Here is a 15,872-nt window from a genome sequence, read left to right as displayed (position 1 = left end):
CCCAAATGTCCATCAATGATAGACTGGATTAAGAAAATGTGGCACATATACACCATGGAATACTATGCAGCCATAAAAATGGATGCATTCATGTCCTTTGTAGCAACATGGATGAAGCTGGAAACCATCATTCTGAGCAAACTATCACAAGGACAGAAAACCAAACACCTCATGTTCTCCCTCATAGTTGGAAATTGAACAATGAGAACACTTGGACACAGAGCAGGGAACATCACACACTGGGGTCTGTCATAGGATGGGTGGATGGGGGAGGGATAGCATTAGGTGAAATACCTAATGTAAATGACGAGTTAATGGATATAGGAAACAAACACGGCACATGTATACATATGTAACAAACCTGTACATTGTGCACATGTACCCTAGAAGTTAAAGTATAATAAAAAAAATAAAAATAAAAAAAGGAATTCAAATCAGTTAATTTTGTTCACACTCCATAATCCTTAGATGAAATGTAGTATAGTGGGTGTTGCAGAAAGTTGAAGCTATTGGGTAAAATAAGGCTTAAGGATTATACATAGATTTCAATTATAAGTTACTGTGATCTTAGTTTCCAAGTTTGAAATTAGTTTGGCTATCATTAAGCACCAATTTAGTACTTTGTAGCAGTCAAATATTTTTCAGTATGACTTATTTATTCTGATCTTTTTTAGCTCTCCTGTCAACAGTCTATTTTATTACCTTTGTTCTTTTTGTTGTTTTTTTTGTTTTGTTTTCATTTTTGTTTTATTAGGTGGTTTCTGAAAAGTGATTGCATTGGAAAATGGTGCAACTGGCTGGAAGAAAGTAACTATTGGAATTTCGGCATCCATTCTTCAAAATGGAGGAAACCAGCCTTCTGCAAAATATCAAGCACAAGGTAGGGGGACTCTTACCAAACATTTTTTCCATAGCATTTGGGTTGCAGCCAGGTCTTTCCTTCATCTAAACATTTTACTATTTCTCTAAGTCTTAAGGGTCAAGTCACTGGCACTTGAGATTTACTAGCTGGAAACTCATTTCTAGTTCTCTGGAAAGATGAGCTTTAGACATCAATTTATCCAAAAACTTAAGACCACTCTTCCAAAGGCACATTATATCATCTGTTGTATTCCCATGTAGATGGGGATATAATATTTTAGAAAGTAAGCAGGGCTGGCCACGGTGGCTCACGCTTGTAATCCCAGCATTTTGGGAGGCCAAGGCGGGTGGATCACTTGAGACCAGGAGTTCTGGAACAGCCTGGGCAACACAGCGAAACCTCGTCTCTACTAAAAATACAAAAATTAGCTGGGCGTAGTGGCACATGCCTGTAATCTCAGCTACTTGGGAGGCTGAGGCTCAAGAATCACTTAAAATCAGGAAGCAGAGGTTGCAGTGAGCCAAAATAGTGCTACTGCACTCCAGCCTGGGCGACAGAGAGAGATTCTGTCTCAAAAAGAAAAAAAAAAAGAAACAGAAAAACAAAAAGAAAAATATAGGCATATGAGACTAGGAATAGTTTTGAAGCCATAACTTTATTTTGATATTTTTCTTAATAAGCAAAATATCTGCTGAACCTGCCTGCCTACCCCCAGAGCTGCTTATAAGTCAATAGTAACACAGTTTTTCACTTATGAGATGTGTGTGTGTGTTATTTTGCATGAACCTTATATTCAGATGATGTCCATGTATTGGAAGTTAGAGACAAAAAGGAAAACCAGAAGTATTTGGAATATAAATTAGATCAGTGATCCTCAAAGCATGATTTGTGAACCCCTGGGGGTCTCAAGACATTTCATGTGATATGTGAATTCAGAATTATTTTTATAATAATACCAAGACATCAGTAGCCTTTTTTCACTCTTCATTCTCTAATAAGTACAGTAGAATTTTCCAAAGGATACATAATGTCTTATAATGTAATTCTAATGTTAACATATAATGTTCATATTATTACAATTTTTAAAGAAATTTGTAAATATTCAAAATTTTTATTAGTTTTAAATTTTAATATTGTAAATACTGATAGATACAATCCATATAAACAAAAGCTTTTGGAGTTCCTAAAAAGTTTTAAGAGTGTTAAGGGGCCATGAGACTAAAGAGTGAAGAACCACTGGAATAGACCAAACTTGGTTCACAGTGCACTTTTTTCATAATACAAAAGCATTACAGTCTTTGTTTTAGTTGTTGTGACCTTGTAATAACCTTCTTCATTATGTGAGGTAGAAGAAGAAGGAGAAACATAACTAAGATGAATCATTATCCATTCCCATTGAAAAAGGAGCCATGTACAGACATCTCTGAGTGTACATAGCTCTTCATCTTGTTGGTCTCACTGGGAATAATATTTAGACATATGAACTGACCAATATTTAATTTGAGTTTAAAGCTTCCAAATATGAAACAATGATTTTCATATCCGATTAGTAAGTGCAAGTGACCATCAGCATAGTAAAAGAGATACCAGATTTTTCTTCTATTTTCTTGTAGAAGAAAACAAAAACTTCAAATGCTTTTTCTAGTATTGCATTGGCTGGTTAGATGTTGTGCCCATTTGTTTACTGATATTTGGGAAATGGTATATGCCTTCTACAAAATAAAGGAGTGGGCTCTGGCCTAAACAGAATACAGGCAATTATTTCATTATCACAGAATCAAAACAGAATCTGGTTCATTCCAAATGGGATTGCTCTCTCTTTTTAACGCTGATAAAATTTACTATCTGTGCTACTCATTTGTCATTTCTTTCATACTGCTTTTCAGATATAGTCATCTTTTTATGTCTAAATATCTAACTTTCATTCCCCATCTGTTAACTCCATGAGGGATCTTTGACAGATGAGCTTATTCTACAGACACCTTTACAGCAGATGAAAACAAGTTAGAAGTTTCTATTTCCATTTCCCATTCCAATTTGAGGTAACTATAGTCTATAGTTCTTTGCTAGCTAGAACCCAGGCTTACTTACAGTAGTGGAAAAATGTAAAGCTTTCAAGTTAGTGTATTATATGATAATGTGATGTGTTGCTTTATTCTATTAAAGTTTTATTGTTGTTACTTATTTGTTCTTACTAAATGATAATTTTTGTTCTGCCTATACCATGAGATTCTGAAAAAATAAGACTTTTTAAAAGATCTATTAAATGTAACGATATTGCATCTTATAGGCATACTCAAGCAGTGCAGGTCCAAATCATTAAAGCCTGCTTAGTCACCACCTGTGGAAATAATTACATCATTGTTATAGATATTATTCTGCATTTAACTATAGAACTCTAGCATGATGCTTCATTTTATGAAACACCTAGTTCAATATGTTCCTAACCTAGTTAGCCTATAAAATGAAACTATAGCCTACTTTGGATACTTAGGATTGTTTCTGAGAATTAACCACACTGTAGATTATCCTATGAGATAAAGCCTCCTCTCCAACACTACTCATAATCACTTCCAACAGGGAAGAGCTGGGCAAAGGTCAGAGGTTAAGTCTAAACAGAATGAGGTTTGTTTCTAAATAATACACTTCCCTGCCTATAAAAGTCACATCCAATTTCTTTACTATCTTGTGTAATTATATATATTCTCTCACTGTAGGATATTTTCAATTACTTTGGGATAGAAACTATGACATATTAATCCTTGCAGTCCCCTCACAGTTCTTAATGTGTAAAATTTACTCAAAAATATATACTTAATTAAGTAAACATTTGTTGGTCTACTATATGTAAGGTATTGTTCTGGGAATTGGGGGGAAGGATGGGAGAGACTATATTTGTTACCTTCTTTTAAATTAGTAGGAGAGGTGAGAATGTATGTCATAACTATTATGAGGCATTCTTTTCTTAGTGCTATAAAAGAGGTACATTTGTAAAATTTAGTCTGTTGTTTTAGGTTAATAATGCCTCTTCTCTTTCATTAGTACCTGTAATGGAGAGTCGATGGTATGTGAAGTTTCTAACCAACACAAGTGTACTGTTTCCATTTTAGGTGCCAACAATGAAAATTGAGGATGTCAGAATCTACCCTAACGTGCTCCAGAGAATGATGGCTGAAGTACAAGAGATGAGAGAGAAGCAGAGCAACATGGATGCCAAATTTGCAGAACTGAAGAAGTGCTTATTATTATCAAGATTTCCAGTGCTTATTTCCAAAGTTTTTAAGTTTGATTGCCTCTGAGTTTAGAAACTGAACTCTTGTTTTCCATGGCACATTAGTGAGTTTTACTTCTTTTAAGTAAAACCACAGCAGTGAATCAAATGCTTTAGTGCTTGGACTGCTGTTCATGTTCCAATGACTTGGATCATATAACTCTGGCTGACTAGTAGACCACTGTATAAATCAGAAATGAAGTCATCAGCATCCAAGACAGCCATTCAGGTATGAATAATATAGCAGATGGCTGTTTCTATTTGACACTACAAAAAGAGAAAAGGATGTTAAATGCATAGGTTCTGAATTTAAGTACTCTAATCTACATTCCTGGCTTATTTGCTAATTCTTAGTAGCTTCAAGGATAATCTATGATTCCTTTCTCTGAAGATGTTTTTTAATTTTGTCTATAAAATGGATACTTTAACATATTTTTCAGTGCTTTATAAAGAACTATATAGTGCATAATACAGCATACAATGGCTCTAACATTAAGGTAGTTGCTCAGGCAGTAGCATTCAAAGGCGAAATTTATTTTTTTCAACTTTTATTTTAGATTCAGGGGGATACATGTGCAGGATTGTTACTCGGGTATATTGTGTGAGGCTAAGGTGTAGGGTATGAATGATCCCATCACTCAGGCACTGAGTATAGTACCCAGTAGTTAGTTGGGTTTGTTTTTTCTATTTTAATTTTTATTGAGTAATACTCTCCAGTTAAAGAGCATACATTTAAGGTTTACAACATGATAATTTGGTATACACACACACGTTTTAAAATTATCCTAATGAAGCTAATTAATCCTTCTAATTCATAAACTTGGAATATCATTCCATTTATCTGCATTGTCTTTAATGTCCTTATTTACATATATATACACACACATATATACGTACATATATACACACACATATATGTACATATGTACATATATACACACACACATATATATGTATATATATATACACACACATATATATGTATATGTGTATATATATGTACATATACATATATGTGTGTGTGTATATATATATATTTTACTGTAAGTTCTGGGATACATGTGCAGAACGTGCAGGTTTGTTACATAGCTATACATGTACCATGGTGGTTTGCTGCACCTATTGACCTGTCCTCTAAGTTCCTTCCCCTCACCCTCCACCCCCAAACAGTCCCTGGTGTGTGTTGTTCCCCTCCCTGTGTCCATGTATTCTCATTGTTAAACTCCCACTTATGAGTGAGAACATGCAGTGTTTTGTTTTCTGTTCCTGTATTCGTTTGCTGAGGATGATGGCTTCCAGCTTCATCCACGCTCCTGCAAAGGACATGATCTAATTAATTTGTATGACTGCATAGTATTTCATGGTGTATGTGTATCACATTTTCTTTATCCAATATATTATTGATGGGCATTTGGGTTAGTTCCATGACATTCATATTGTAAATAATGCTGCGATAAACATGTGTGTGCATGTGTCTTTATAGAATGATTTATATTCCTTTGATTTATATTCTAAATAATGCTGCAATAAACATACGTGTGCATGTGTCTTTATAGTAGGATGATTTATATTCCTTCGGGTGTATACCTAGTAGTGGGATTGCAGGGTCAAAGGGTATTTCTGATTCTAGATTCTTGAGCAATTGCCACACTCTCTGCCACAATGGTTGAATTGATTTACATTCCCAAAAGCATTCCTATGTCTCCACAGCCTCGCCAGCAACTGCTTTTTTATTGACTTTTTCATAATTGCCATTCTGACTGGTGTGAGATGGTATCTTGTGGTTTTGATTTGCATTTCTCTAATATCAGTGATTTTGAGTTTTTTTCCATATATTTGTTGGCCACATAAATGTCTTCTTTTGAGAAGTGTCTGTTCATATCCTTTGCCCACTTTTTGATGTTTTTTTTTGTTGTACATTTAAGTGTCTTGTAAATTCCAGATATTAGACCTTTGTCAGACAGGTAGATTGAAAAACCTTTCTCCCATTCTGTAGGTTGCCTGTTCACTCTGATGATAGTTTATTTTGCTGTGCAGAAGCTCTTTAGTTTAGTCAGATCCCATTTGTCAATTTTGACTTTTGTAGCAATTGCTTTTGGCATTATCTTTTTTTTACTATTTTATTATTATTATACTTTAAGTTTTAGGGTACATTTGCACAATGTGCAGATTTGTTACATATGTATACATGTGCCATGTTGGTGTGCTGCACCCATTAACTCGTCATTTAGCATTAGGTATATCTCCTAATGCTATCCCTCCCCCCTCCCTCCACCCCACAACAGTCCCCGGAGTGTGATGTTCCCCTTCCAGAGTCCATGTGTTCACATTGTTCGATTCCCACCTATGAGTGAGAACATGCGGTGTTTGGATTTTTGTCCTTGCGATAGTTTACTGAGAATGATGATTTCCAGTTTCATCCATGTCCCTACAAAGGACGTGAACTCATCCTTTTTTATGGCTGCATAGTATTCCATGTTGTATATGTGCCACATTTTCTTAATCCAGTCTGTCATTGTTGGACATTTCGGTTGTTTCCAAGTCTTTGCTATTGTGAATAGTGTGGCAATAAACATACGTGTGCATGTGTCTTTATAGCAGCATGATTTACAGTCATTTGGGTATATACCCAGTAATGGGATGGCTAGGTCAAATGGTATTTCTAGTTCCAGATCCCTGAGGAATCGCCACACTGACTTCCACAATGGTTGAACCAGTTTACAGTCCCACCAACAGTGTAAAAGTGTTCCTATTTCTCCACATCCTCTCCAGCACCTGTTGTTTCCTGACTTTTTAATGATTGCCACTCTAACTGGTGTGAGATGGTATCTCATTGTGGTTTTGATTTGCATTGCTCTGATGGCCAGTGATGATGAGCATTTTTGCATGTGTTTTTTGGCTGTATAAATGTCTTCTTTTCAGAAGTGTCTGTTCATGTCCTTCGCCCACTTTTTGATGGGGTTGTTTGTTTTTTTCTTGTAAATTTGTTTGAGTTCATTGTAGATTCTGGATATTAGCCCTTTGTCAGATGAGTAGGTTGCAAAAATTTTCTCCCATTTTGTAGGTTGCCTGTTCACTCTGATGGTAGTTTCTTTTGCTGTGCAGAAGCTCTTGAGTTTAATTAGATCCCATTTGTCAATTTTGGCTTTTGTTGCCATTGCTTTTGGTGTTTTAGACATGAAGTACTTGCCCATGCCTATGTCCTGAATGGTAATGCCTAGGTTTTCTTCTAAGGTTTTTATGGTTTTAGGTCTAACATGTAAGTCTTTAATCCATCTTGAATTAATTTTTGTATAAGGTGTAAGGAAGGGATCCAGTTTCAGTTTTCTACATATGGCTAGCCAATTTTCCCAGCACCATTTATTAAATAGGGAATCCTTTCCCCATTTCTTGTCTTTGTCAGGTTTGTCAAAGATCAGATAGTTGTAGATATGTGGCGTTATTTCTGAGGGCTCTGTTGTGTTCCATTGATCTATATCTCTGTTTTGTACCAGTACCATGCTGTTTTGGTTACTGTAGCCTTGTAGTACAGTTTGAAGTCAGGTAGCGTGATGCCTCCAGCTTTGTTCTTTTGGCTTAGGATTGACTTGGTGATGTGGGCTTGTTTTTGGTTCCATATGAACTTTAAAGTAGTTTTTTCCAACTCTGTAAAGAAAGTCATTGGTAGCTTGATGGGGATGGCACTGAATCTATAAATTACCTTGGGCAGTATGGCCATTTTCACGATATTGATTATTCCAACCCATGAGCATGGAATGTCCTTCCGTTTGTTTGTATCCTCTTTTATTTCATTGAGCAGTGGTTTGTAGTTCTCCTTGAATAGGTCCTTCACATCCCTTGTAAGATGGATTCCTAGGTATTTTATTCTCTGTGAAGCAATCGTGAATGGGAATTCACTCATGATTTGGCTCTCTGTCTGTTATTGGTGTGCAAGAATGTTTGTGATTTTTGTACATTGATTTTGTATCCTGAGACTTTGCTGAAGTTGCTTATCAGCTTAAGGAGATTTTGGGCTGAGACAATGGGTTTTCTAGATATACAATCATGTCATCTGCAAACAGAGACAATTTGACTTCCTCTTTTCGTAACTGAATACTCTTTATTTCCTTCTCCTGCCTAATGGCCCTGGCCAGAACTTCCAACACTATGTTGAATAGGAGTGGTGAGAGAGGGCATCACTATCTTCTGCCAGTTTTCAAAGGGAATGCTTCCAGTTTTTGCCCATTCAGTATGATATTGGCTGTGGGTTTGTCATAGATAGCTCTTATTATTTTGAGATATGTCCCATCAATACCTAATTTATTGAGAGTTTTTAGCATGAAAGGCTGTTGAAATTTGTCAAAGGCCTTTTCTGCATCTGTTGAGATAATCATGTGGTTTTTGTCTTTGGTTCTGTTTATATGCTGGATTACATTTATTGATTTGTTTATGTTGAACAAGCCTTGCATCCCAGGGATGAAGCCCACTTGATCATGGTGGATAAGTTTTTGATGGATTCGGTGTGCTAGTATTTTATTGAGGATTTTTGCATCAATGTTCATCAAGGATATTGGTCTAAAATTCTCTTTTTTGGTTGTGTCTCTGCCTGGCTTTGGTATCAGGACGATGCTGGCCTCATAAAATGAGTTAGGAAGGATTCCCTCTTTTTCTATCGATTGGAATAGTTTCCGAAGGAATGGTACCAGCTCCTCCTTGTACCTCTGGTAGAATTCGGCTGTGAATCCATCTGGTCCTGGACACTTTTTGATTGGTAAGCTATTGATTATTGCCACAATTTCAGAGCCTTTTATTGGTCTATTCAGAGATTCAACTTCTTCCTGGTTTAGTCTTGGGAGGGTGTATGTGTCAAGGAATTTATCCATTTCTTCTAGATTTTCTAGTTTATTTGCGTAGAGGTGTTTTTAGTATTCTCTGATGGTAGTTTGTATTTCTGTGGGATCAGTGGTGATAACCCCTTTATCATTTTTTATTGCATCTATTTGATTCTTCTCTCTTTTCTTCTTACTAGTCTTGCTAGCAGTCTATCAATTTTGTTGATCTTTTCGAAAAACCAGCTCCTGGATTCATTAATTTTTTGAAGAGTTTTTTGTGTCTCTATTTCCTTCAATTCTGCTCTGATTTTAGTTATTTCTTGCCTTCTGCTAGCTTTTGAATGTGTTTGCTCTAGCGTTTCTAGTTCTTTTAATTGTGATGTTAGGGTGTCAATTTTGGATCTTTCCTCCTTTCTCTTGTGGGCATTTAGTGCTATAAATTTCCCTCTACACACTGCTTTGAATGTGTCCCAGAGATTCTGATATGTTGTGTCTTTTTTCTCATTGGTTTCAAAGAACATCTTTATTTCTGCCTTTATTTCGTTATGTACCCAGTAGTCATTCAGGAGCAGGTTGTTCAGTTTCCATGTAGTTGAGCAGTTTTGAGTGAGTTTCTTAATCCTGAGTTCTAGTTTGATTTCACTGTGGTCTGAGAGGCAGTTTGTTATAATTTCTGTTCTTTTACATTTGCTGAGGCGAGCTTTACTTCCAACTATGTGGTTAATTTTGGAATAGGTGTGGTGTGGTGCTGAAAAAAATGTATATTCTGTTGATTTGGGGTGGAGAGTTCTGTAGATGTCTATTAGGTCCACTTGGTGCAGAGGTGAGTTCAATTCCTGGGTATCCTTGTTAACTTTCTGTCTCATTGATCTGTCTAATGTTGACAGTGGGGTGTTAAAGTCTCCCATTATTATTGCGTGAGAGTCTAAGTCTCTTTGTAGGTCTCTCAGGACTTGCTTTATGAATCTGGGTGCTCCCATATTGGGTGCATATATATTCAGGATAGTTAGCTCTTCTGGTTGAATTGATCCCTTTACCATTATGTAATGGCCTTCTTTTTCTCTTTTGATCTTTGTTGGTTTAAAGTCTGTTTTATCAGAGACTAGGATTGCAACCCCTGCCTTTTTTTGTTTTCCATTTGCTTGGTAGATCTTCCTCCATCCTTTTATTTTGAGCCTATGTGTGTCTCTGCACGTGAGATGGGTTTCCTGAATACAGCACACTGATGGGTCTTACACTTTATCCAATTTGCCAGTCTGTGTCTTTTAATTGGAGCATTTAGCCCATTTATATTTAAGGTTAGTATTGTTATGTGTGAATTTCATCCTGTCATTATGATGTTAGCTGGTTATTTTGCTCGTTAGTTGATGCAGTTTCTTCCTAGCCTCGATGATCTTTACATTTTGGCATGATTTTGCAGTGGCTGGTACCGGTTATTCCTTTCCATGTTTAGTGCTTCCTTCAGGAGCTCTTTTAGGGCAGGCCTGGTGGTGACAAAATCTCTCAGCATTTTCTTATCTATAAAGTAGTTTATTTCTCCTTCACTTATGAAGCTTAGTTTGGCTGGATATGAAATTCTGGGTTGAAAATCTTTTTGTTTAAGAATGTTGAATATTGGCCCCCACTCTCTTCTGGCTTGTAGAGTTTCTGCTGAGAGATCAGCTGTTAGTCTGATGGGCTTCCCTTTGTGGGTAACCCAACCTTTCTCGCTGGCTGTACTTAACATTTTTTCCTTCATTTCAACTCTGGTGAATCTGACAATATTATGTGTCTTGGAGTTGCTCTTCTCTAGTAGTATCTTTGTGGCGTTCTCTGTATTTCCTGAATCTGAATGCTGGCCTGCCTTGCTAGATTGGGGAAGTTCTCCTGGATGATATCCTGCAGAGTGTTTTCCAACTTGATTCCATTCTCCCCATCACTTTCAGATACACCAATCAGACGTAGATTTGGTCTTTTCACATAGTCCCATATTTCTTGGAGGCTTTGTTTGTTTCTTTTTGTTCTTTTTTCTGTAAACTTCCCTTCTCGCTTCATTTCATTCATTTCATCTTCCATCACTGATATCCTTTCTTCCAGTTGATCGCATCGGCTCCTGAGGCTTCTGCATTCTTCACGTAGTTCTCGAGCCTTGGCGTTCAGCTCCATCGGCTCCTTTAAGCACTTCTCTGTATTGGTTATTCTAGTTATACATTTGTCTAAATTTTTTTCAAAGTTTTTAACTTCTTTGCCTTTGGTTTGAATTTCCTCCTGTAGCTCGGAGTAGTTTGATCATCTGAAGCCTTCTTCTCTCAACTTGTCAAAGTCATTCTCCGTCCAGCTTTGTTCCGTTGCTGGTGAGGAACTGCGTTCCTTTGGAGGAGGAGAGGCACTCTGCTTTTTAGAATTTCCAGTTTTTCTGCTCTGTTTTTTCCCCATCTTTGTGGTTTTATCTACTTTTTGTCTTTGATGATGGTGATGTACAGATGGGTTTTTGGTGTGGATGTCCTTTCTGTTTGTTAGTTTTCCTTCTAACAGACAGAACCCTCAGCTGCAGGTCTGTTGGAGTTTGCTAGAGGTCCACTCCAGACCCTGTTTCCCTAGGTATCAGCAGCAGATGCTGCAGAACAGTTCATTTTTGTTAACCACAAATGCTGCTGCCTGATCATTCCTCTGGAAGTTTTGTCTCAGAGGAGTACCTGGCAGTGTGAAGCATCAGTCTGCCCCTACTTGGGGGTGCCTCCCAGTTAGACTTCTCAGGGATCAGGGGTCAGGGACACACTTGAGGAGGCAGTCTGCCCATTCTCAGTTCTCCAGCTGCATGCTGGGAGAACCACTACTCTCTTCAAAGCTGTCAGATAGGGACATTTAAGTCTGCAGAGTTTTCTGCTGCCTTTTTCTTTGTCTGTGCCCTGCCACCAGAGGTGGAGCCTATAGAGGCAGGCAGGCCTCTTTGAGTGGTGGTGGGCTCCACCCAGTTTGGGCTTCCTGGCTGCTTTGTTTACCTAAGCAAGCCTGGGCCATGGCAGGCGCCCCTCCCCCAGCCTTGCTGCCGCCTTGCAGTTTGATCTCAGACTGCTGTGCTAGCAATCAGCGAGACTCCATGGGTGTAGGACTCTCCGAGCCAGGTGTGGGTTATAATCTCCTGGTGTGCCATTTTTTAAGCCCATCAGAAAAGCACAGTATTAGGGTGGGAGTGACCTGATTTTCCAGGTGCCGTCTGTCACCCCTTTCTTTGACTAGGAAAGGGAACTCCCTGACCCCTTGCACTTCCAGAGTGAGGCAATGCCTCGCCCTGCTTCAGCTCTTGCACGGTGTGCTGCACCCACTGTCCTGAGCCCACTGTCTTGCATTCCCTAGTGAGATGAACTCAGTACCTCAGATGGAAATGCAGAAATCACCCATCTTCTGCATCACTCATACTGGGAGCTGTAGACTGGAGTCGTTCCTATTCAGCCATCTTGGCTCCCTCCGGCTTTTTGCTTTTGGCATTTTCAGCATGAAGTCTTTGTCCATGCCTATGTCCTGAAAGCTATTGCCCAGGTTTTCTTCTAGAGTTTTTATGGTTTAAGTCTTTAATCCATCTTGAGTTAATTTTTGTATAAGGTGTAAGGAAGGGGTCCAGTTTCAGTTTTCTGAATGTGGCTAACCAGTTTTCCCAGCACTATTTATTGAATACGAGATCCTTTCCCCATTGCTTGTTTTTGCCAGGTTTGTAGAAAATCAGATGGTGTAGATGTGTAGTGTTATTTCTGAGGTCTTTGTTCTGTTCAATTGGCCTATATGTCTGTTTTGGTACCAGTTCCATGCTGTTTTGTTTACTGTAGCCTTGGAGTATAGTTTGAAGTCAGGTAGCATGATGCCTCCAGCTTTGTTCTTTTTGCTTAAGATTGTCTTGGCTATACATGGTCTTCTTTAATTCCACATGAAATTTAAAGTATCTTTTTCTAATTCTGTGAACAATGTTAATGGTAGTTTGATGGGAATAGCACTGAATCTACAAATTACTTTGGGCAGTATGGTCATTTTCATGATATTGATTCTTCCTATACATGAGGATGGAATGTTTTTCCATTTGTTTGTGTCCTCTCTCATTTCCTCGAGCAGTGGTTTGTAGTTCTCCTGGATGAGGTTCTTCACATCCCTTGTCAGCTGCATTCCTAGGTATTCTTTTTGTAGCAATTCTGAATGGGAGTTCTTTCATGATTTGGATCTCTGCTTGTTTATTATTAGTGTAAAGGAATGCTTGTTATTTTTGCACGTTAATTTTCTATCCTAAGACTTTGCTAAAGTTGCTTATTAGTTTAAGAAATTTTGGGGCTGAGATTATAGGGTTTTCTAAATATAAAATCATGTCATCTGCAAACAGAGACAATTTGACTTCCTCCTTCCTCTCTTCCTATTTGAATACTCTTTATTTCTTTGTGCAATTGCCCTGGCCAGAACTTCCAATACGATGTTGAATAGGAGTGTTGAGAGAGACCATCCTTGTCTTGTACTGGTTTTCAAAGTGAATGCTTCCAGCTTTTGCTCATTCAATATGATATCGGCTGTGGGTTTGTCATAAAGAGTTCCCATTATTTTGAGACATGTGCCATCAATACATAGTTTGTTGAGAGATTTTAACATGAAGCGATGTTGAATTTTATCAAAGGCCTTTTCTGCATCTATTGAGTTAATCATGTGTTTTTTGTCTTTGGTTCTGTTTATGTGATGGATTATGTTTATTGATTTGCGTATGTTGAACCAGCCTTGCATCACAGGCATGAAGCCAACTCAATCATGATGGACAAGTTTTTTGGTGTGCTGCTGGTTCAATTTGCCAGTATTTTATTGAGGATATTTGTGTCAATGTTTATCAGAGATATTGGCCTGAAGTGTTCTTTGTTGTGTCTCTTCCCGGTTTTGGCATCAGGATTATGCTGGCTTCATAAAATGAGTTAGGGAGGAGTCCCTCCTTTTCAATTGTTTGTTTGGAATAGTTTCAGAAGGAATGTTACCAGCTCTTCTTTGTACCTGTGGTAGAATTTGGCTGTGAATCTGTTCACTCCTGGGCTTTTTTTTTTTGTTTGTAGGCTTTTAATTACTGCCTCAATTTCAGAACATGTCCCAATAATTATTTTTTCAACCCTTGCCCATCTCCCCCTCTCCTCCCTCTAGTAGCCTTCAGTTTATATTGTTGCTGTCTTTATATCCATGAGTACTCAACGTTTAGCCCCTATTTATAAGTGAGAACATGTGGTATTTGATTTTGTCAATTTGCTTAGGATAATGGCCTCCAGCTAAATTCATTTTGCTGCAAAGAATCTGATTTCATTCTTTCATGGCTGCATAGTATTTCAAGGTGTATATGTAGCACATTTTCTTTTTCTGGTTTACCGTTGATGGGCACCTAGGTTGATTCAATGTCTTTGCTATTGTGAATAGTGTGGCCATGAACATGTGAATACACCACGTTTTGGTAGAACAATATATTGTCTTGTAGGTACATACTCAGTAATGGGATTGCTGGGTCAAATGGTTGTTTTAAGTTCTTTGAGAGGATTATGGCATGTGGGAGGGAGGGATCATGGCAGACTGCAGGAAGGACTAGATTGCAGCTCTTACTCAGATGAACAGAGCAGGGTGTGGAGGCTCACATCGTAAATTTTTGCTCCAGAACAACTGGAGAAATAAATCAGGAAACACAAGAGGAACCACAGACTCTCTGAAGGAAGAGGATTGCTCCTGCAGGACCTGGGATACACCCAAAATACTGTGCTGGTATCCATGGCTGAGAGAACCACAGATTGTTCACATCACAGGACTCTGTGCAGACAACCCCCAGTTCCAGCCCAGAGCTGGGTAGACTTGCTAGGTGGCTAGATCCAGAATAGAGATAACAATCACTACAGCTTGGCTCTAAGGGAGCCACATCTAATAGAAAAAGGGGGTGAGCACTACATCAAAAACACCCTGTGAGACAAAAGAATCGGAAAAACAGCCTTCAGCCCTAGACATTCCCTCTGAGGAGCCTACCCAAATAAGAAGGAATGAGAACATCAACTCAGGTAACATGATAAAACAAGGTTCTTAAAGACCCCCCAAAAATCACACTAGCTCACCAGCAAGAGATCTAAACCAAGAAGAAACCCCTGATTTACATGAAAAATAATTCAGGAAGTTAGTTATTAAGCTAATCAAGGAGGCATCAGAGAAAGGTGAAGCCCCATGTAAGAAAATTTAAAAAAAAAAAAGATACAAGAAGTGAAGGGGGAAATAGTCAAAGAAATAGACAGCATAAAGAAAAAACAATCAAAACTTCAGGAAACAATGGACACAGTTATAGAAACGCAAAATGCTCTGGAAAGTCTCAACAATAAAATCTAACAAGTAGAAGAAAGATATTCAGAGCTCGAATGCAAGGTTTTCAAATTAACACAATCCAACAAACACAAAGGAAAAAAGGAATAACAAAATGTGAAGAAAGCCTCCAAGAAGTCTGGGATTATGTTACATGACCAAATCTAAGAATAATTGGTATTCCTGAGGAATAAGAGAAATCTAAATGTTTGGAAAACATATTTGGGGGAATAATCAAAGAAAACTCCCTTGGCCTTGTTAGAGACATAGACATCCCAAAACAAGAAGCACAAAGAACACCTGGAAAATACATAGCAGAAAGATCATCACTTAGGCATATTGTCATCAGGTTATCTAAAGTTAAGATGAAGGAAATAATCTTAAGAGCTGTGAGATAAAAATACGAGGTAACGAAAAAAAAAAAAAACCTACCAGATAAACAGTAGATTTCTCAGCAGAAACACTATGAGCTAGAAGGGACTGGGGCCCTATTTTCAGCCTCTTCAAACAAAACAATTATCAGCCAAAAATTTTGTATCCAACGAAACTAAGCTTCATATATGATGAATTTGTTTGTCTTTTTCAGACAAACAAATGCTGAGAGAATTCG

General features: G+C 37.9%; 1 protein-coding gene across 1 annotated transcript; it reads left to right on the top strand.

Annotated features, from left to right (window-relative positions):
• The first annotated feature begins 754 nt into the window (after nt 1–754).
• On the top strand, nt 755–5,678 carry LOC134736021 (heat shock factor protein 3-like). Its single transcript, XM_063634908.1, has 2 exons — nt 755–880; nt 3,973–5,678. The coding sequence occupies exons 1-2, from the start codon at nt 842–844 to the stop codon at nt 4,159–4,161; spliced, it is 228 nt and encodes a 75-aa protein (XP_063490978.1). The 5' UTR covers nt 755–841; the 3' UTR covers nt 4,162–5,678.
• Nucleotides 5,679–15,872: the final 10,194 nt, after the last annotated feature.

Source organism: Symphalangus syndactylus, chromosome X (assembly GCF_028878055.3).
Source record: "Symphalangus syndactylus isolate Jambi chromosome X, NHGRI_mSymSyn1-v2.1_pri, whole genome shotgun sequence".
Lineage (NCBI taxonomy): Eukaryota > Metazoa > Chordata > Mammalia > Primates > Hylobatidae > Symphalangus > Symphalangus syndactylus.
This window is presented reverse-complemented; position numbering and strand designations above follow the sequence as displayed.